The 22927-nt window shown below is 33.6% G+C and overlaps 1 protein-coding gene across 1 annotated transcript in view; it reads right to left on the bottom strand.

The window, feature by feature from the left end:
- LRRIQ1 (leucine rich repeats and IQ motif containing 1) overlaps window positions 1-22927 on the bottom strand; it is a gene marked incomplete at its 3' end in the record, with an annotated part of 287926 nt that overhangs the window by 139618 nt on the left and 125381 nt on the right. Inside the window, exons 13-14 of the mRNA XM_079714084.1 lie at window positions 17145-17297; window positions 14677-14827 (exon numbers count right to left, since the gene is read on the bottom strand). Coding sequence (XP_079570210.1) covers window positions 14677-14827; window positions 17145-17297 — 304 coding nt within the window. The remainder of the gene's footprint in view (window positions 1-14676; window positions 14828-17144; window positions 17298-22927) is intronic.

The following is a 22927-nucleotide window of genomic DNA, read 5'->3' as shown; positions in this document are numbered from 1 at the left end:
ATGTGAAAATCAGAATTAATTCAAATTAAAAACTCAATGACCAGGATTAACAGCAAGTCAGAATTTTTCACTGGAATATAGGTATATAGAAAGTAACTAGAGGCAGCAAAAAAGACAGAAAGATAGAATATAGGAAATATGGAGGCAAGAGTCAGAAAATCTAATATATGTGTAGCGTTTCAACAAAATGAGGAAGAAAAAAACTTTTTGAAGAGATAATGGCTAACAGATAAAATTTTAAAGTGAAAATCACATATTCAATAATTGCATCAGACCCCAAGAGGATGAATTAAAAAGAAATCCATGCTTAGACACATCAGAATAAAAATTCATAACAGGAATAACAAGAAAAAAAATACTTGAAAAGACATAGAAAATACCCTCAAAGTTTCCAAAATTTAACACAGATGACTTCTTAAAGCAACAGTGAAAGTAAAAAAGTAACGGAATGATATTTACGAATTACTGAAAGAAAATAAACTTCAATTTATAAAAATACACCCAGTTAAATTATGATTTAACAATGAATGTTAAGTAAGCACATTTACAGAAAAATTATCTTCCATAGACTAGTTCTTTTACTAGATGAAATTTTAAAGGATCTATATCAGGAAGAAGAAAAGAGATCCAAGATCTTAAATGAAAAGGCTAACAGGCATAAAAGCAATAAATATGGGCAAATATGATCAAACTTTGACTGTATAAAATAACCATAATGTATAGCTTGAAGAGTTAAATAAAAATATATTTAAGGGCTTCCCTGGTGGCACAGTTGTTGAGAGTCCGCCTGCCGATGCAGGGGACATGGGTTCGTGTCCCGGTCCGGGAAGATCCCACATGCCATGGAGTGGCTAGGCCCGTGAGCCATGGCTGCTGAACCTGTGCATCTGGAGCCTGTGCTCTGCAACGGGAGAGGCCACAACAGTGAGAGGCCTGCGTACCAAATAATAATAATAATAATAATAATAATAATAATAATATACATTTAAAATCCTGAAAAACAAACACATATAAGTCAGGAAATTTGAGGTAAAGATATCAATTAACTTGAGATAAATTGAGTATATTTTATAATTTCTACGGTGACCACTAAATAAACTATATAACTATCAAAAGATTGAGACAAAAGAGAAAATGAGGGGGAAAATACCAAATAAGTCAAAAGAAGACAAGAGAAGGGGAAAATAGAAAATGTAGCAAAGGCTTTCTGTTTACAGTAAAGACGGACTAGGTAATGAGAAAACAAATATAAACATAGCTGCTGAAGGCATTTAAGAACTAAAATGGTATTATAGAATAAGAGGATTAAGTTCCAGAAGAAATGAGGTGAACACATTATTCAGGATATCTATTAATTCTGAGAAAGGAAAGCTTGCGGCATCAGGGGGTCAAAATTTGGGCTCCAGAGCTCTCAGCAAAAGAGGCCTAACAAATCCCTACCTTACTTTTGGTTGGACCTCTATGTGCTACACATTAATCCAAATATGGAATAGCTCCCAAGGTACTGAAGCCAAGCTTTAAATAATATCAATAGCAAAACATGGATTTAGCTGCACATAGATCACTAATGCTTGCAGTTTTAAACAATAAAGACCTCTGGAGGAAAATAATAACATCATAGCCTCAAACTGATTCTATAGTTTTGTTTTTCTTAGTATTTTCTGACTGTAAAATGACAAAAAACTAAGCAAGGAAATAACATCATGTGAACAAAAATCAAGAGAACAGATAATAGAAACTATCCACAGGGTATCCAGATAATGAAGTTACCAGACACAGAAATTAACAAAACTTTGTTGAACATATTAAAATTGGAAACTTACATATTAGATACTATAAAAATGTGAATTGAACACTAAATAAAAGAAGCAAATAAAAGTTCTAAACTTGAAAATCTACAACTACAAACAAGACTTTCATGAATGGATTGGACATTATATTAGACACAGCTGAAGGGAGAATTAGTGAACCATAATTTGAGTCACAAGAAAACATCCAAAATGATGCATAGAGATGCAAAAGAAATGTAAGAGAATTATAAAAGCATAAGGGGATTATAGAATATAGTGGGAATATATATCTGGATCTAGATCTATAGGTAAGTACGTAGCTCAGAATTTTTCAACACTGAATAAAGATGCCAAGCCACTGATTTAAGAGGTAAAATGAATTCAAGCAGGGTGAATACTAAGGTAACCACAGTAGAAACATCAGAGTAAACTGATGAAAACAATGGCCAAAAAATATATATCTTAAAAGGGGAAAAAGAAATTTTCTTCTAAGGATCAACCATTAGGTTGTTGCACATCACCCTAGGCAAGGAAAGCTATAATAAAATAAAATCCATTCACAATGCAGAAAATGTATGCCAAATGGTAAGTATATATCTCAAAATACATAAACAGAGATATGTGTGTGTGTGTATGCATATTCTTCAGGTGAAAGGAATATCACAGATTAAACGTAGAATAAAGATCAATGGAAAGGTTTAAAAAATGGATCAATCCAAATGATATTGTCTTTATAAAATAATAATGTCTTAAGGCATTTGAAACACACATATAGATACATATATACACATGCAGAGTTAAAATACTCAACAACAATAGCACATTAAGTTGGGATGGAGTAAATAAAGTTTAAGCTTTCTAAGACCCTAGAATTGCCTTGGAAAAGAGGAGAAAGTGCTACTGTTGGTGGGAATGTAAATTGATACAGCCACTATGGGGAACAGTATGGAGGTTCCTTAAAAAACTAAAAACAAAACTACCAGGTGACCCAGCAATCCCACTACTGGGCATATACCCTGAGAAAACCATAATTCAAAAAGAGCCATGTACCACAATGTTCATTGCAGCACTATTTACAATAGCCAGACATGGAAGCAACCTAAGTGTCCATCGACAGATGAACGGATAAAGATGTGGCACATGTATACAATGGAATATTACTCAGCCATAAAAAGAAATGAAATTGAGTTGTTTGTAGTGAGGTGGATGGACCTAGAGTCTGTCATACAGAGTGACGTCAGTCAGAAAGAGAAAAACAAATAACATATGCTAACACATATGCATGGAATCTAAAAAAAAATGGTTCTGATAAACGTAGGGGCAGGATGGGAATAAAGACGCAGGAGTAGAGAATGGACTTGAGCACACGGGGAGGGGGAAGTGTAAGCTGGGATGAAGTGAGAAAGTGGCATGGACATATATACATTACCAAATGTAAAATAGCTAGCTAGTGGGAAGCAGCTGCATAGCACAGGGAGATCAGCTCGGTGCTTTGTGACCACCTAGAGGGGTGGGAGGGAGACACAAGTGGGAGGGGATATAGGGATATATATATACATATAGCTGATTCACGTTGTTGTGCAGCAGAAACTAACACAACATTGTAAAACAATTATACTCCAATAAAGATGTTTAAAAAAAAAAGAGAAAAAAGAGAGAAAAGTGCTAAATAAACTTAGATTTGGTAAATATAGAAGGCATGATGTAATATCTATAGTAAACCAAAAGGATAGTAAAATAATATAAAAATGGTAATATGATAGAAAAGAAAAATGGAATAATTTAAAATCTCAACCAAAGCAAAAGAAGGCAAGATAAAAAAAAAAAAAAGAACAAGAACAAATAGAATCAGATAGTAAGAGAGTAATTTTAAACTCAAATATATCAATAATTGAACTTTATTGATTACACTTAATTATTAGGGACTAAAGGTTACAAATCAAAGCTTGAATTTGTCAGGCAGCCTAGATAAAACAAGAACAAAAACAACAAATTTTTATGTTACATTACAAAAATTCCAAAAATAGAACTTGTAGAAATATTGTAAGTAAAAGGACAGAAAAAGATGTATTATGTAAATATTAAAACAGTAATTCTCAAAGTGTGGGCCAGTGTCCCCATCCTGAGATACCTTTAAAGCTTCCATGGAGTCAAAACTACTTTCATAATAATTCTAAGAGGTTATTTGCCTTTTCCACTCCCATTTGCTCAAGAGTGTAGGGTGGAGTTATCCAGAGAACTATATGAGGTGTGATACTGTAGTAAATTGAACGCAGAAGGAAATACGGAAATCCAGCTGTCTTGTGTTAAGCTAGACATTAAAGAGATTTGCAAATATGTGTAACAATGACCCTTTTCTCACTGTATCTTTTTGTTTAAAAAATACATTTATTATTCTAAAACTGTTAGGAATGCAAAGGCTTTATTGTCTTAAACTTTGAATTAATACAAAAATTTTGTTTTTTCCTAATGCAGTAAATATTGATAGATATAACCCACATAAATGAAAGCTGTCTGAAGGAGGTCCGCAATAACTTTTAAGAGTGTTAGAAAGGCCCTGAGTCAAAAAAAAAACTGGTTTGATTATGTCAGACACAGAAGACTAAGGCAGGAAACTTTTAATACAGTTGAAAAGGGACATTTAATAATGATAAAATTGGTCAATTTAAAAGAAACATATAACAGTTATAAATTTGTGTGCACCAAATATCATGGCCTCAAAAATATTTAAATCAAAAAAATAAATTTAAAAAAGCTATGAGAATGAAGATCTACAATCTACAAACACCATGGGTGTCATGTATATAACATTTTCTCCAGGACTCTGCTAACATGACAAGTACTCCACTTAATCAACAGGCAGTATTGAATAATCAATAATGAATAGGCTCTGAGGCAGGCAGTCCTGAATTTCAGTAACACATGCCTATTTGAAAACTAGCTATATGACTATAAGCAAGTTACTTAACTACACTGATCCTTTGTTCCTTTTTTGTGGAGTGGGGGTGATTTCACATTATTGGGAGGATTAAAAATAATATTTTAAAGTAGCATTTACAACACTTTCACGTGTTGGGTACTAAAAATGATAGTTATTGTTTCCTAAAAATTATCCTCAATAAAAACAAGGAGTTAAAAAACTGTAACTGAAAACAAACAAACAAACAAACAAAAAAAAAACTGTAACTGTGGTGACCAAATAAGGCTTCAAAGAGATATGTTTGAGCTAAACCTTGAAGAAGGAATAGGATATTAATACATACTCAGAAAAGTCTATACACAACTGATTAAACAGTAATTTGATCCAGTCAGTGCACTGGATCAAAAGGAGGAATCTAGGTGGGAAGGAAGTTAGAATAAATTCCCCCCCTTCTTCTTTTAATCTTAGAAATTCTTCGCTGTCAAATAAAGGATGAGAACTGAGCAAAACAGACTTACAGCAAGACTTACGTTAGAACATCATTACTTCCTCAACATCTCTAAGAAAATAATTCTCTCCCTGTAAAAGTTGTTATTTCTTCTACTACCCATCTAAAACAAAACAAATAATAACCACAAAAATATTCAAGAGTCTCTTTCAAAGGGCTTAAATATAATAAATATAAAGGATTGCTTAAATATTCTTGAGTTTACTGCTCCAATATATTCTTTATTAGCCCTTTAAAAGTTTCCTAGGTCCCACAAATAAAATTGAAGCCAACTATGTTTATCCCTCAAAAGGCCATTGCCCATGGCAAAATTAGCATTTGGCTATACTTGCTACAAATATCTATTTCAAAGAATTCTTCCCACAGAAATGAGCCAATGGTCTAATAAAACATTCCTGCCACAGGGGGAAAAAACTCTCCTGTAAGGAACAGCAATACTAAAGATGTTGAATTAGGCTGGAGGTTTTCACTAAAAAAGTGTTTGGTAAAGGTCTACCTCCTTTAGCTGCTCAATGATTGCTATGTTCGACAGTTACGTACAAATATGCTGAGTTACACTTGAGATTTTCAATTTCAATGCAAAAGCCCTTCAGGATCATACAGGTTGTACGGAAAAAAGAATACTGAAACAGGAATCAGGAAATGTGGATTCTAGCCCCACCTCTGCCAGGAGTTAGACGAAAACTATGTGGGTCTGTTTTTCCATCTGTAAACTAAGAAGCCTAGACTAGCAGATCTGCAAAATCCCTTTCAGCTTTGTTCTAGGCATTGTGTTGCATTTCAAAACTAAAGAGTAAGCTAGCACCATCTAGTGGAATCCAAAGAATTCACTAAGCATATAATGAAAAACATTTTTACAAGCAAAATATCTACAGCTTTATCTTATTTTACTTCATTATTTTTTCTAATGTTCCAATGACAACATTTGGCAGCAAGAATTAATCCAGGCACATTTCCCCTATGAGCCATGACATAGTAATCAAGCCTATGTGAAAATGTTGAATTATTCAATATCTTTCTTACTTAGAATACTAGTTTCACTTTTCCAGAAAGCAGTATTATCTGAAAATAAAGCAGTAGAAAAAAAATCTCCTAGTATCTCTAACTATTTACAATAATATTTTCTAGGGCTGTATTACCTGAAATTTATAAATTAATGATTTATAAATTGCTGGCATTAAAGACATTAACATCATACTTATTTTCATTTTTACCCAATAGTCAATAAAGGAAACATGGCAATTTACTCTTTTCCTCTTTCTCTCTATAACTATCAGTAGGATAATCTCAGTGAAAGTCAGGATAGTCGTTTATTTTGTTTATTGCTGCATCCTCAGCAATATTCCAGTGCTGTGTTCTAGTGCCTGGAAAAGTGCTTCCACATAGTAGATGCTCAATAAGTTGGTTCACTAATAAATTTATTAATGAATAAACCTTAAAATCATTATATATTTTTCAGCATAAAGACTTTGTAATATGGTGTAACAAAACAGTAATAATCTTAAATATTAAATACGTATTTATGAGAGAGGCAATAGAATGAATCGACTAAAAAATTTGGTACCAGGACAGACTGCTGAGTTTCAAATCCTGGCTCTATCATTAACTAACGGTGTGATTTTAGACAACTTACTTAAACTTTCTATGTTTCAGCTTTCTTATCTGGAAAAATAAAAAGATTAAATAGTACCTAACTAATAACACTTATGTGAAAATCAAATGAGTTAATATGTATAAAGCACATGAAATGCCTGGTGGTAAAAAAAAAAGTTATCTATTACTATATTTATTATACATAAGTTGTATTTTTTCTATAAACACTTTGGTCATGCAGAATGGATTTTAAAATTTAGTTTAGTTTTAAAATGTTTCTGCTAAAAAGTCAATAAAATTCAATATATTTTGGGAGGAAAAAAGAAAACTAGATTATATCTTATGAATCACCTATTTTTCATTTGTTTTGACTATTCATTAAAAAACTAAATCAAAAATACTAACTCAAAATATGAAATATTCCTCATAGGTAAAGTTTATAAATTTTAATGAACACTGTGGCAACATTCATTTAAGAAAAGTTTTCTCCACATTACTTATAAAAAAAAATGTCTTACCAATTTTGCCTGAAATTTACTCATGGGAAATTTCAGGCAAAAGAAAGCAAGAAATATAATGAAGATAACAAACCCTAAAATTTAAACTGAAATCCACCCAAATAAAAGTGAGTTATAAAAGATAAAGATTCGTGTAACTTCAGGAAAAAAACATTAAAAATTTAAAATTAAAAATTATAATAAAATCTCTTTTCCAATTAAAATAAATCCATCTTTTTTTTTTTTTTTTTTTTTTTTTTGTGGTACGCGGGCCTCTCACTGTTGTGGCCTCTCCCATTGCGGAGCACAGGCTCCGGACACGCAGGCTCAGCGGCCATGGCTCACGGGCCCAGCCGCTCTGCGGTATATGGGATCCTCCCAGACCGGGGCACGAACCCGTATCCCCTGCATCGGCAGGCGGACTCTCAACCACTGCGCCACCAGGGAGGCCCTAAATCCATCTTTAAAATCATCAACCTGAAGTGAATTTAAAGAGCTTAAAGCAATTATCTTGTGTGTTCAAAACATGCAAGAACATGCCAGGTCAAGTAAAAATACTCTATAGTCAAAAACTTGCTGCCAAAATAGAACCAATTATAGAAAATAATATAAAAACGTACAAAGTATTCTTTAAATGACTACAAAATTTATATGACCATATATGCCCAATATAATAGTTTATTTTTTGCTACATTTGAGCAGAAAATAATCTGTACCTCAATATGTAATACATCTTAAGGATATCATTTTGAATTATATTTTAAATTAATATTTCAGTTATGATTAATAATAATAATTAAGACCATTTCTTTCTATAGTCACAGCACACAATATGTTTAAACATTAAAGAACTAACTTTGTAACTTTCAATTTAAAGAACTAAATTTTAAACTATTACTTTAAAAGAGTATATTTCACATTGTGTTTCTATTTCTACAATTAACCAGTTTAATTAGAATGGAAAACATTCAGCATAAATTATTTCAAATAAAGTGCCTTAAAGAGAGTGATAGAGTTGCTATTTTCAGTCACTAAATGCAAAGAAAGTAAAAAATGTACACTAATGTTTTCTAATAAAAAGAGTAATTAGAGTTAACATTGCGAATTAACTACTGCAATAATATAGCTTAGTTAGAATTAGGAACAAATTAAACTCGAAACTACCAATGTAGAATATTTGGTATTGCTTCCAATTTTATTTCACCTCCTTAAGAAATATTATAGCATGGAATAGTGACTTATTAACTTATAAACACAAATGTATCTTTGTGCCCCTTCATAAGAGTTCTTAGCATCAATATATCATTGAAAGACAAAATCTATGCTTTTCACTTAACTCAACCAGAATCTCTGTAAGCAGTTCTTGAAGATGAAAAGCAGACTCCAACTGGTCTTCAGAAAATCTACTTTCCCATGTATACTCTTCTCACACTCAATAAATACAGTGTTTTCATTGTACCCAACAGACAGCAAAGATGTCTTTTACCTTGTTTGCCGAAAGTGTACTACATAGAGATACCTCAGGTACATCAATTAATAACATGGCAGTTTTCACATAAGTCTTGCAGATATCCTATCCCAGGAAATCCACTGACTACAAAAAATCCCATACAGCACTGTTGGCAATGAAAATGAAGTGAATGGCAGTTCAAGCATTTCTTCTTACAAACAGCCTTTTTCTTTTTTTTCAAGCTTGCTTCAGTGAGTACCAATAAAGTAACATACATTATCAGTGCACTTGCTTTTATTCCAACAACAACAAAATTATTTCTGTATGTATTTTAAATTAAAATTTTACAATAAATAATTTGTTTCAAAAGTATCAGTATTTCCATATGGGAGAAGTCATGAGTGGTCCCAAAGCAGCAGAGACACATAGACAAATAAACATATTAAAGAACATTATGCATTACATTTTAGAAATTATGCCTTGAAATGTTTGCAAAACAAAAGCTTGCTTTGTGAAAACCACGATATTTTTCCCAAATTAAAAAACAAAAAATGGGGACTTCCCTGGTGGTGCAGTGGTTAAGAATCCACCTGCCAGTGCAGGGGACACGGGTTCGAGTCCTGGTCCAGGAAGATCCCACATGCCGCAGAGCAACTAAGCCTGTGCACCCCAACTACTGAGCCTGTGCTCTAGAGCCTGCAAGACACAACTACTGAGCCCGCGTGCCACAGTTACTGAAGCCCGCGTGCCTAGAGCCCATGCTCCACAACAAGAGAAGCCACCGGAAAGAGAAACCCGTGCACCTGCAACAAAGAGTAGCCCCCGCTCACCGCAACTAGAGAAAGCCCGCGCACAGCAACGAAGACCCAACACAGCCATAAATAAATAATTTATATTTTTAAAAAAGGGAGTTGATGGTGACTGATTAGATCCAATTCTCCCCAAACCTCCTCCAAAAATTCATAAAGTGCAACAAAGAAATCAAAATACCCACAACCTATCTTTCCATTGCAAATGGGAGAAAAAGAAATCACAAGCTAAATTTCTTTCTAAGTGGGGTAATAAGTATCCAGGATCAACACAATCCAGGCTGAATCGACACTCGTACAGAGGAAATCCTATGGATATTGAATGGATAAGTAAAAACTGGAGGTGCCCCAGGGGTGGAAGAACCCATTTATTACCAACAAGGCCTCCCTCCAGAAAGAGAGAGCATCATCCTGAGTGGGATGACAGTACTGAGACCAAGTATATGAATTAAATTAACAAATGCAAATGGCCATGGTCTATATGAGAGAAAAACATTTAAGCTTGGATCAAAAAATAAAACCCAAATCCATGCTGTATACAAGTACATACCTAAAACAAAGTGATTCAGAAATGTTAAAAAGTTTTTTTAGATTAGGCAAATACAAACAAAATGAAACCATGTAAGACAAGGTAGAATTCAGTCACAAAAGCGTTAAAGAGACAAAGAATGGAACTTAAAATTTTCAAGGCTAAAATTCACAATAAAGATAACACAGTTAAAAATATCTGTATAGGGCTTCCCTGGTGGCGCAGTAGTTGAGAGTCCGCCTGCCAATGCAGGGGACACGGGTTCGTGCCCCAGTTCGGGAAGATCCCACATGCCACGGAGCGGCTGGGCCCGTGAGCCATGGCCGCTGGGCCTGCGCGTCCGGAGCCTGTGCTCCGCAACGGGAGAGGCCACAACAGTGAGAAGCCCACGTATTGCAAAAAACAAAAAACAAACAAACAAAAAAAAGAATATCTGTATAACAGCATGGAGCAACATTCATAACGCAGAAACAAAAGGATGTACACAAAGAAATCAGCTGATTAAGAACAGATACACAGCTCGGTGCTTTGTGACCACCTAGAGGGGTGGGATAGGGAGGGTGGGAGGGAGGGAGACACAAGAGGGAAGAGATATGGGAACATATGTATATGTATAACTGATTCACCTTGTTATAAAGCAGAAACTAACACACCATTGTAAAGCAATTATACTCCAATAAAGATGTTAAAAAAAAAAAAAAGAACAGATACATTCAATCTAGCTCAACTCCTTCAGTCCAAGGTAAATCAAGTACACATTTAAGACCTAAAATAAAAGATCACTAATGTAGATCTTAAAGACGAAAATATATACTTTATATTCCAACAAAAAACAACAACCTTTTTTCAAGTGCACATGAAACATTCCTTAAAATTAACAATGTATTAGAAAACTACAAGTTTCAAAAAGCAGATATGGCACAAAAATAATTCTCTGACTATAATGCAATAAAACTAGAAAAAATAACAACAAAAATGGCCTTTCCATATGCAAATTTAAAATTTTAGGTAAAAGATAAAATACATCATATAATTGTAGAACAGACAAAAATACCTATACCTTATTCAGAAGTTACAGAATAAGCAGTGCTAGGAGTAAAATTTATAGACTTAAGTACTTATGTCAACAAGAGTGAAAAATGATAAATAATTAAATTAGAAATTTAACTTAAAAATAGAAAAGAACAACATAATAAACAGAAGAAAAGCAAAAAAAGCAAAAAACAAAAAACTCTGCCATTAACATGTATTAATGGTAGGAGTGCAAAGTGGTACAACCCCTATAAAGTGTGTCGGGCACTATCTTCCTAGATTAAAGATGTCCTTTGCCCCCCCTAAATATATATATATATATCAGGAAACTAACCTAAAGATGTATCTGATGAAGTATGAAATGACATAGGTATCGGGTTAGTCATGATGGCAGTGTGGAAGATTGTAAACCATCCATTGTCCATCAACCAGGGACCAGTGGAATAAACTCTAGTGCATACACACAACTGAATACTATCAAGCCATAGAAAAAGAATGCTATGAACTCCATATAGGTTGTAAAATGAAAAAGAGCAAGATAAAGAACAGTACTTAAAATATTCTATATTTTGTGAAAGAATTAGCATATATACATATATTTCTTAGATATATGTATATGTATATATATTTACAAACACACATATATCACATATGTGATACACATGTATTATTATACACATATATAAATAAATATCTGTATATAAAAGTAGATCGGATAACAATGAAATGAAAAAGGATGAAAGCACAATCTCTTTGAGTCTTCTTAAATATAGTCTGTAGAAACATATATCTGTCTTACATCTCAAAAATAAAATTGAATCAAAGGGAAAAGTGAACTAATTATATTTCAAATTCATAACATAATCACAAAGATAAAATACTTCAAGTGAGCATATCACTTTGGGGGACAAAGTGTAAGGGCCAAAAGAAATGCAAAAAAAAAATCTCAAAATTAATTTAGAAGTTTTCTTCTAAATACTTCTAAAATGCTTCTAATACTGGCATTGTTGTTTTGAAACTATTTTATGGCTATTATAATCCATAGAAAATAGTTATGTTAGTGTTGGTATCAACCAAGGACTACAGTGGAAGAGAAAGTAACACAACTATAAAGTTCAGAAAGTAAATTTGGAAATATCAATATTTGGTATCTTCAATCAAATTCACAGGACTGGACAATTTGAGTATCAAGCAGTATAATAAGAAAAGAGACTGAAATATTCTATATTATAAAATTCTATGAGTTCATAAGACCACTAAGAAAGAGAGAATAGCAGGGAGAGAGAGAAAAGTGCAAAAGCAAAACAAAATAAATGAAACAAAGAAAATTCATTTGACACCACTGAAAGAAATGACCTTACTGTAAAAGTCTATCAATATAAAGGTAGGCATTTATTCCTGTCTTTCCTCTACGAATAATTCCAAGGTAACCAAATAGTTATTAAATAAATGATTCCAGTTTTTAAAATGTGGAAGGAATGTTCAAATTAGAAAACTCATTTTTTGTATCCCCCACTGCATTAATTGATTCAGGCCACATTAATCAATGGATGAAAGCATTAGATAAAAGGTTTGTGGGAAACTTTATAATGGAATGTTTAGGCTATCACTCACATACCTAACATGCAACTGTAGCGTCATTAAAAGCAAATAATCACTGTATGACTCCTGACGTAAGGCAATACGAAGCACAGAGCAACCCCTCTGAAAAATTCCTGCCAAAAAAGACTAAATTTTAATTAACTCAAGCCTGTTGCACTAGCTTTCATTTACAGGACATGAAATATTTATAGGCAGAGTGAAACAATTTTAATACACTAAAAGGAAGTTAATGGACAAACCCAAAATGTGGGACACTGTATAGGACAATTAACATAGGTTTTGCAAGAAATCAATGGCATGGAGGAAAAAAGTGGAAGGACTACTACAAATTAGATAGGACTTCAGACACCTATGTAAATGTAATATGTGGTCATTGTTTGTGTTATGATTCAAACAAACCCTGATAGTTTTAAGAAAATAAGGAAATTTGGATAATAGATTATCAGTTGATAGAAGGAATCACTCTTAATTTTATTAGGCAACACAATGCATTGTAGTTAAGTAAGAAAGGACCATATTATTAAAAACCATCTCCTGAGGTATGAAAGGATGAAACTTTATGATTTGGGGATTCGTTTTAAAACAGAAAAAATACAATAAAAAACAAAACAGTAATGATGGACCAAATGTTGACTACAGTATATGGAATCTCCATGTATTCAGTTTGTAAATGTTTGAAATGTTCAACAATAAAAAAAAATGAAAGAAAAAACAAAATATTATATAGACAAACAAATTAAATTAATATCCAGAAGGCCTAGGTAGAACCAGGCCTAAACACAGAAAGCAGGCTTACTTCTACTCCTCCACCTGCTCCCATCCCATTTCGTGATATTTCAGTCCAGATCACATTTCCTAACCACCATAGGATGGAGAAGGTGGAAAGAATGTACCTTCTGGCGGTCCAATAATTTAAGCCATTAGTAGTATACCAGAGTAATGTTTTTATCTAGTTCATTATTTTCTGCCAGTCCTTGATTATTGATTAACCATCATTTAAGCCCTTATCAAGTCCCTTGAGAATCTCACAGTTAAATTTACAAAAACCAAACAAACAGAATTTTAAGCCAGGTATTAAAAAACATGAGATTTTTATTTTAGACTTACCACACTGGAAATGTATAGAAGTGAGTTGAAGCTGAATTTCAGTGGGCAGAAGAGGGAAGTTGGGTAGTAAGAAGTGAGAGCAAGAACAGAACACTCTTTCACAAGACTTGACAACAAGAGGAAGAGAGATGAGGCAATGGATGGCAATAGGAAGAATCTGACATGAGAAAGGTGATAAATGATGGAGGAAGGTACCAGGGGAGAATGACAGGTATATTTACATAAAATAGAAGGGCTGGTCTTAAATAAGAAAAGACATTTTCAACACTGAATTTTATGGATTACAAAGAATAAGGATGGAAACGCTATTGATATATAGGTATACAGACAGACAGATGGAGGGACAAAGATGATTAGGGAGATTCAAACTGATAAACTCTTTCTTTTATGTGGTAGCCTTACCTAAAGAAGGAAAGGTTAGTACAAGTGATGTATGTAGGTAAGGAGAGTAGTGTCATACCAGGAAACAGTTATGACAGTTGCTGAGAAGTATAGAAAGCATAGGGTCCATAAAAATATGATGGCAACAAACTAGGGTATTATATTCTTCAGTAGAGTTCAGATCACTGTTGGTTATAAGAAAAGGAAGAGGGAGGTGAATATACTAATTTAAGGAGCTACTAACAACCACCTATTTGCCAGTGGTGGGAGCATATTCCTTTTATATGTATTAAAACTAATTTTGTTTCCTTCATAAATCTGGATAAAAGATTAACTAAGTATGGCTTGGATAAAATAAGCAAATTAGTGATGGTGGCCTATTCTCAAAAAAGAATAAATGAAACAAAATATAATAATGAGAAATAAATGTCAATATATATAAATTCCATTGTTCTCACCAATTCGAGTGATTTTATTATGTGAAAGTTCAAGATTTTGGATATTAGTGCAGCCATCCAAACCATGAAAAGAAGTCAGTTGATTTTTATTAAGAAGAACAACACAGAGATTTTCTAAATTTTCACAGTTGATAGTCTCAATATTGTTTTCCTAAAACAAAGAACAAATGTAATTAGTTTTATTTCAATGGCTTATTAATGAAACATTTAAAACTTGCAAAAAGAGGGAAGATGAGATATATGATCTTTAAATGAATATCTGAACCCCTATCTTTTAAGATAACTATGTAGAGTGTTATACTATCTAGATGAAAATACTAAGTAACCAAATAAATGATTTTGTATTTATTAATAATCTTTTAAAATATAGAAAACACAGAGGATCATATAACAAAATATTTCAAACTATCTATATGAACAAGAGTGAACATTTGGTCATAGCTGCTAAAAAACTTATTTTAAAGAAACCAAACATGGAAAAATGTGAAATCTCCCCATTTCCCTTCTTCAGTCCCTTTTGCTATCTTTCCCTCCAAAGAATACCAATACCATGAATTAGGTATATATCTCATGTATAGATTTATACTTTTATTAAATATACACATCTCTGCAATACATAATATTGGTCTCAATGTCAAGATCATATGTCACGGATGCAACAGCAATTCTCTTCTTTTAAGATTTCAGAAAGCTAAATGGGCTTCTAAGAATCTTAATGGTGCAGTCCTATAACATCCTTCTCAAAAATATGAATATAGCCTTTGTCTAATGGAGTAAACTTAATAAGAAGCATAGGAAAAACAAAGTTTGAAAAGAAAATCATATTGGTAGAAGCACAGTCAGTTTGAATTGAAAATAATATAATCTAAAATAAAAATAAAACTCTAGCACACCACCCCCCCAATCTTTTACGAGAAAGAAACACTGAGAAAAATTCTCAGCTGCAGAACAGGGCACTTCTTATGGAAAAGAAAGTATGCCTTTGGGGATTCCCTGGTGGTGCAGTGGTTAAGAATCCACCTGCCAATGCAGGGGACATGGGTTTGAGCCCTGGTCTGGGAAGATCCCACATGCCACAGAGCAACTAAGCCCGTGCACCACAAGTACTGAACCTGTGCTCTAGAGCCCGCGAGCCACAACTACTGAGCCTGTATGTTGCAACTACTGAAGCCCACGCACCTAGAGCCCATGCTCCACCACAATGAGAAGCCACTGCAATGAGAAGCCCATGCACCACAATGAAGAGTAGCCCCTGCTCACCGCAACTAGAGAAAGCCCACACGCAGCAACGAAGAACCAACACAGCCAAAAATAAATAAATAAGTAAATAAATGGGAAAAAAAAAAAGAAAGTATGTCTTGAGAATGGAGTTAAAAGCCAAGTGGGCAGAACCAACAGTCACAGAGACCCATTCCCATGGAGCAGAACCAAGTCCTTATTAATAACTGATGGTAGTTTCTTAGCTATGGACCAGGGACTGCCATGAGCTTCTTGTTTTCTCCCATATTGAATGGTAATAACTCTTGCAATTAATCAAGTCCTGTCTCACCACTGTATGTGGGTGTGGGGGAGGGAGGGAAGACAACTTTTCCTTTAACTTCATAGATCTCTGAGTTGAAAGAACTTTCTCTGAGCAGATCATCTCCACTTGGATCTGATTTAGATGAGAAGATTCTGTGCTCAAGTTTGAGTCTGATGCCATGAGTTAATGAGACTTTGGGGTCTTTGGGACATGAGGCCTTTTGCATGCGGGAAGGATGTGACTCATTAGGAGCCAGGGGCCAGACTGCAGGAGATTGTTACTTTGTAAGCAGTTCCAATAAACCTCACAACCCAATATTCACACATCCACATAGTCCCCTCCCACATGAACTGAAAGCTCAGCCAATAGAACACAAGCTAGCATGATGCCAGCAGATGCTTGATAAGCACTTCATATTGAAGCTTGTCTTTTTGGAAAGCTCACCCTTTTAAGATTCCCAAGAAAGCACAGAGAGAGAGAGAGAGAAATTCCAAACTCCCAAGGCACCAGACATGTAAAAGAAGGCATTTTGGACATTCCAGCCCCAGCTGCAAATTACATAAGAGACCCAGGCAACACGGTATGAAGCAGATGAAATGACAAGATAAGTCTGGACTCAATTCACAGCCCACAGAACTGTGAGCAAATAAAGTGGTTGCTGTTTTTAATTAACTAAATAATGTAGTTATTTGTTATGCAGCAAAAAGTAACAAAACAATAACTATATCATCTGCAAATAGAGATAATTTCAAGGTCATACCATCTAATCATCTTCCCTGTATGGTTCTCACAAATTTTGGCCCTTGATATCTTTTAGACCCTGAGTTACAGGTTACTTTAGTAAATGCTTCTTCAAAATTGTCATTTCTTAAAATGTACACCTGAATTACACCTTACTCCACTTTATATTTTATTATAAAATAAATATTGAGAACATAGGACATACCTGTGCATCAATGTACTTTAACTTTTTGCAGTTACTCAGGCTGTGCAAAGAGGTTAATCCACAGCACCGAAGAGACAGAAACTGAAGATTTGTACACTCTGCCAGTGTGGAGAGACTACAACCTGGCAAATCTTGAAATGTTACTGTTGTAACCTAGAGAATTCAAGAAAATTGGAACACAAAACATTATCTAACTATAATGAACATAAAGTATACTAGCCTTGCAAAATTGTTTTAAAAACTTCATCTAAAAAAAGTAATGCTATATATTGAAACCTACACTTATTAACAACTCAATTTCATTTAAGCTATCTGGCCTTTTTGCCAATTTTGTTCCCCTCATAGAAAGACAAAATAATGCAGTCATTCATGACCAATTCAAGTTCAATACTAATATGCATAGAAGCAATAATAATGTAATAATTTATTAGTTCACTCCCTGGTTTTTCACCAAATTCATTTTCCTTGTTTTTCATGTCCCTTGGCATTATTTTCAGGATTGCAGTATATAAATGTTTAAGATCTGTGTTTGGCAGTATCTTAGGGATACCTGGATAGTACCAGAAGCCACAACAGGTCAGGGGATAGATTTTATATCCAACCTGCCATGCTTCAACTAGAATACCTTAGCTATCTTCCAAAAAAGAAGCAAGTTTAACTGAGAAGAGATATTATAGAACCTGTAATAAGTAGAAGCATGCAATAATAATTGAACCATGCAATAAAAACAATATTCTATTATGTCTTCTGTATTATAAAGGTATGAATCATTCCATACTAGTGAATAATGTAATATACCCAGCACATATAGAATCTGTGGTATAAAAAATCATGAATAGTTCTTAACATACATTTACAATATTTCTTATTATTGAGATATTACTGTGGACTCAATACTTCCTTTTTTCCTAAGGCACTTTTCTCTTTTTAAGTCTTTTCAACTAAAGAAAATTCAATATCAAAGAATGTATTCAACTTTATGGTATGCATATTAAGGACTACACTTAGAGTTCTACAAGAATATGTCAGATAGAAATATTTTGAGATTACTGAAAAGCACTCCACTTATTAAACTCAAGAGCTCTCACCTAAGTAAAATTGGCACAGTAATAATGTAATAATATGTTGGTTCTTCACCATAATTGAGTCCGTGCACTGAAATAACTACATAAGCTAAATTGCTTTATAGTAAAAATACTTTCATACTGCCACATCACAAGTCCTAAGGCCAGGTTTCCCATGTACTGAATAACAATTCTAAAATGATTAGCTTTATAGTATATATCATACTAGCGTATATCTTACTCAAAAGAAATTTTTTTAATGTTTTATTGAAATTGAAAGCATTATTACTTCAAAAAACCTGGAAAAAGTATAAAATTCTCAAGTGCAATAACTCCTCTTCATGTGAAATATTTCCTGTGCATTAAAGTTTTACATTTACATATTTATGTAAGTAAATGGGAAGACCATATGTTCATGGAGATAGAAGGGATTAGTCTACTCCTTGCTTTAAGTAGCAAAAGCAATAACTGATTATTTTTAAAACTTTGGGTGAATAAAAGTTTCTAGTTTCATAATGATTTTAGGCATTTCTCAATGTGTAAAACAACTTTTGAAACAAATTTCTTTTTTATAATTTTTCAGAAAGAAAAATATTAATCTACTTGTGTCAGGATAACTGCTATGTAATGCCCACTTAATATGTCCACAAAGAGATACTATAAATTCTGTAACTGGTAAACTGGCTCTATACTAAAAAACTGAACACACTATTTAGAACTGAGCACTTAAAAACTGAAAACCCTACAGCTGCAGCTTTATAGTAACAAATGCTGCTCTACCTTATAATTTATATTATCCTGCCTGATTTAATAATATGCTACTTACAATCAACTATATAAGCACAATTAAGTTCTAGTTATGATGTGGCAACCTCTCTAATTTAATTACAGTACAGGAGTGACAGCTGTTGCAGTATCCTTGTTGATGGTGTCTACTCGTGAATATGAGGTATTTAATGGTACTTCCTCCTCCCTTTTATTAAACATTAAAATTTTTTCCTTATGATATAGCAATTTATTCTCTACTGCACTCTAGTTTTTTCCAAACATATGAGATCAAATAAACTTCTACATTCATCATTTTCATACACGCATGACAATAATTACATAAATAGAACCTCCTTATGCTCTAAAAATTAAGGTCAAATAGAATTAGTACTCACAGGTGCTCATTACTGCATGGTCAGCCTGATAAAAGAGCAACTGGGGCATAGTGGATGGTCGCTAAATTCTTCTTAAATAACTAAACGAATAAACTGTCTTAGCCCTATGGCAAAACTAAAATATTTATAGCATTCATAGTTTCGTTCCCTTACAAAGGATAATATAAAAATATTTGGAAGATTAATATTTTTGGTCTCTCATGACTTGAAAATGAACTACTCCATCTATAGAAAACCTATGACTCATTCATTATATTTTGATAAAAGATCACAAATCAGTTTTCCACTTAATCGTCTATATTCCCCCAAATCCTTGACAGTTTTGGTAAATAAAATGACCTAAAATAGCTACAGATTTTTTATAGAGTTCACTTTCAGTTACTCTTGAGTTCAACTGAAGCAGTGACAGTCATCTATGGTAAACTGTAATTACAAAAGTAACGAAAGCAATGACTGTTTTCCTTTATGTTCAGTGCCACAATCTCAAATTTATTCAACCTGGAGAAATAATATTGTTCAAAAAATCAGCGGCAAAGAGACTGAATCTGAGGTATGATTAGTGGCTTAAATGAATGAGAATATAACTTCAAGTAAGTCATGTGCCATCACAACACCAGTTAATTACAATTTGCCTTGAATGAAGTGAGACATTCAGCCCCTAAAATGTTATCATCCATGGCATGTTATAAAGCCATAGCAAAAAATCCTTAAGCTAGTACCCTTTTTTTGTGGTTTCTATTTAAGGCAAGTTACAATTAGTAGCAAAATGCCCAAAATAAAAGAAAAATGAATTAGTTAAAGTATTCAACTAGGAAAAAGAAAACTATGTTAGTTGTCAATAATCACTTCTCTTCAGTCATATCCTTTTGGAATATTATTCCATATAGTAGATGATCCAGCATTTTCAATGTTAAAACATATTTGATGAAAGAGGTTATTAAGCAGCCCTCAAAAATCCATTTGCCTTTCTCTTCAGATGTTTGAGATCCACATTTGACAGTGACTATCATATATGTTAGGAGTATAAGACTAGATTCTTCACATACGGTATTTAAAAAGTCAACAGTCCTATAAAGTAGGTATTGCTCTTCCCAGTTTATAGAAGACAAAACTGAGGCTCAGAAAGGGAAAGGTCAAGCACCTTGTACAAGGTGACACAGCCAGTAAATGGCAGAAATAAAATTAGAACTCTGATCTTATTTGGTACAGGGATTGTTAGTACTTTATTAAATTACACTCAAGTAAATTTTATATTAATTTCATTTTTAACCAATACAACCTAGCTAATTGTGAAGCTGATAATAATATGGAGATAAGATTAACATTCCGTTGGACTTCTTTTTCCATCCCTTTATAACCATCCTCCCACTCATCCATCTCAGAGTCAAGTAATGAAAACCACTGTTTGTCTGGCAATAAATAAAGAAGTATGGACAAGAGGCAGACCTGAATCATGTCCTGAAGGCTCAAAGTGAGAGAGTAACATAAGCAAAATGAATTGATTACTGGGTGAAATTCCAAAAGAATAAATTTTTCTCTTCTAAAGGTGTACTCCAGAAGGACTTTACAAAGGTGGCAGATATTGACAAAGACGTGAAGCTAAGAGATTAGAAAATCAAAGTAAGAAGGTGAGTTCATGAGTCAGTAGCAGTGGTGAATGAAGATACCACAATAAACCACCTTGCAAACAGTCATTACAAGATGGTTTTTATAACACTTCAGCACTTACATGGCACATTCACTTATATTTTCATGTTTATACTGTATATTTGATGCTTCAAAGAAAAATTAAATGTTTGAAATAGTTGTTTGAATAGTAGTCAAAGGATTACAGGGTCCTTTAGAACATTGCTGCTCAAATTAGTCCATGAACCAGCACCAACAGCATCACCCGGGGGCACTGTAAAAATGCAGTACGCTGCAGTTCATCACCAGACCTAAAGAATCAGAATCAACATTTTAACAAATCCCCAGGTGATCTGTATACACATTACAGTTTGCAAGGTCTTGCTCTAACAAGTATAAGAAAAGGTTAATCCTCACTTTCTGTAAACTGACAAGAGTTCCATAGAAGGAACAGAGTGAGCAGAAGAAGAAACACCAAGAAGAGGTTCATACGTCTTAACTTTCTCAGTTCTCCTCTCACTGGACAAAACAGAGAACCACAATGAAAGAGAAGAGAACTACTGGTTTTTCTAACTATTGAAACACATACTGTAGGCAAGAAGCTGTGACTCATGCCTAGCCCAAATAGATATGCATGAAGACAATTATTTTAAATAAAATAAAAGAGTTAGTATCTAATGTCACCCAATCAGAAAGCCTGCATCAACATCTTAGGTAAAGTAGGAAAAGAATGATTCCAGAGGTAATGTGGCCAAAGAAAAAAAATGTAGTAGAAGAGCTATTGAGAGATTTTGTATGTAACTCTATAGGTCTGATAGATATGAAAAATACATTGCCTAGGGGGAAAAAATACACTTCAAAGTAGTTCTTGTTCTTTATACTGCTCTTTCACATCCCTGAGATCTCTTTAAATCCTACTATCTTGTTATTCTCTCACAGAATACCCTGAAATCTTATAGCAAATATCAAAATCTGCAGTAATGTATTTATGTGTATTGATTTGTTTAATGCCTTTTTGTCTACCATAGTCAGATCCATAAGGGCAAAGACTGGGGTTTGTTTCTGTCCCTTTAATCTAACAATAAATATGGATTGATCATATTAGACAGATGAATATTTGCTGAGTGAATGAATCAAATAATGCATATGTATTAATAAGAATGTTTCCTTTTCTAGGCATCTACCTATATCAAGAAACTAAATAAATTTTATAAATACATTTGAGTTTCAGGCCCCAGATAAACATATGTATTTTAATCTTAAATCCTTTCTAGAACTTCACTGTTTGAAATATTCTCTTCTGTTTTTCTACACATTTTTTAGTTTCTGTCTTATTTTTGATTGAAACTCTGTTTCCATAAACATAGAAAATTAGTAGCATTTGGTGACAACGACTTTAAATTTCAGGCATAGATGTATCATCTTTATATAGCAAGTGACTAAATAACTCTGTTTCTATATAGAAATTCTAGAGTCTTCCATTGTTGTAAGCCCTTCTTTCACAGCACTTGTGAAATCCACTTCAAGGAAATCCACTTCCTTCCGAAAGGAGCCACTAGGTGGTGTTGTGGCCCAGGACTAAAGCAAACTAACTCCTGAGTATCAAGCTAGGAGTTTCCTATTCTAATTCAGCTCTACATTCCCAGATGCCTCCATTCTTGGAAGCCTAGTAATGGCTATAGGGCCCTTGAACACAGGTTTCAAGACAAATCAAAGCCCTTCATAGTGCTTCACTGAAGGAGAAGATGACCTGAATACTTTTAATTGAGGAGATCTTTTAAGTGCAACCTCTCTCAAATAGGAGAAATATTTCATTAGCAACTTCACTGATTAAGAGACAGAATTCTTGGATACAAAAGAAAGCAGACTCCAAGAAACAGAGAACAAACTAGTGGTAACCAGTGGGGAGAGGGAAGGGGGGAGAAGAAAT

Source organism: Hyperoodon ampullatus, assembly GCF_949752795.1.
Source record: "Hyperoodon ampullatus genome assembly, chromosome: 11".
NCBI classification, from domain to species: Eukaryota; Metazoa; Chordata; class Mammalia; order Artiodactyla; family Ziphiidae; genus Hyperoodon; species Hyperoodon ampullatus.
Note: the sequence above shows the minus strand (reverse complement) of the source record. Positions and strands in the feature narration are given on the sequence as shown.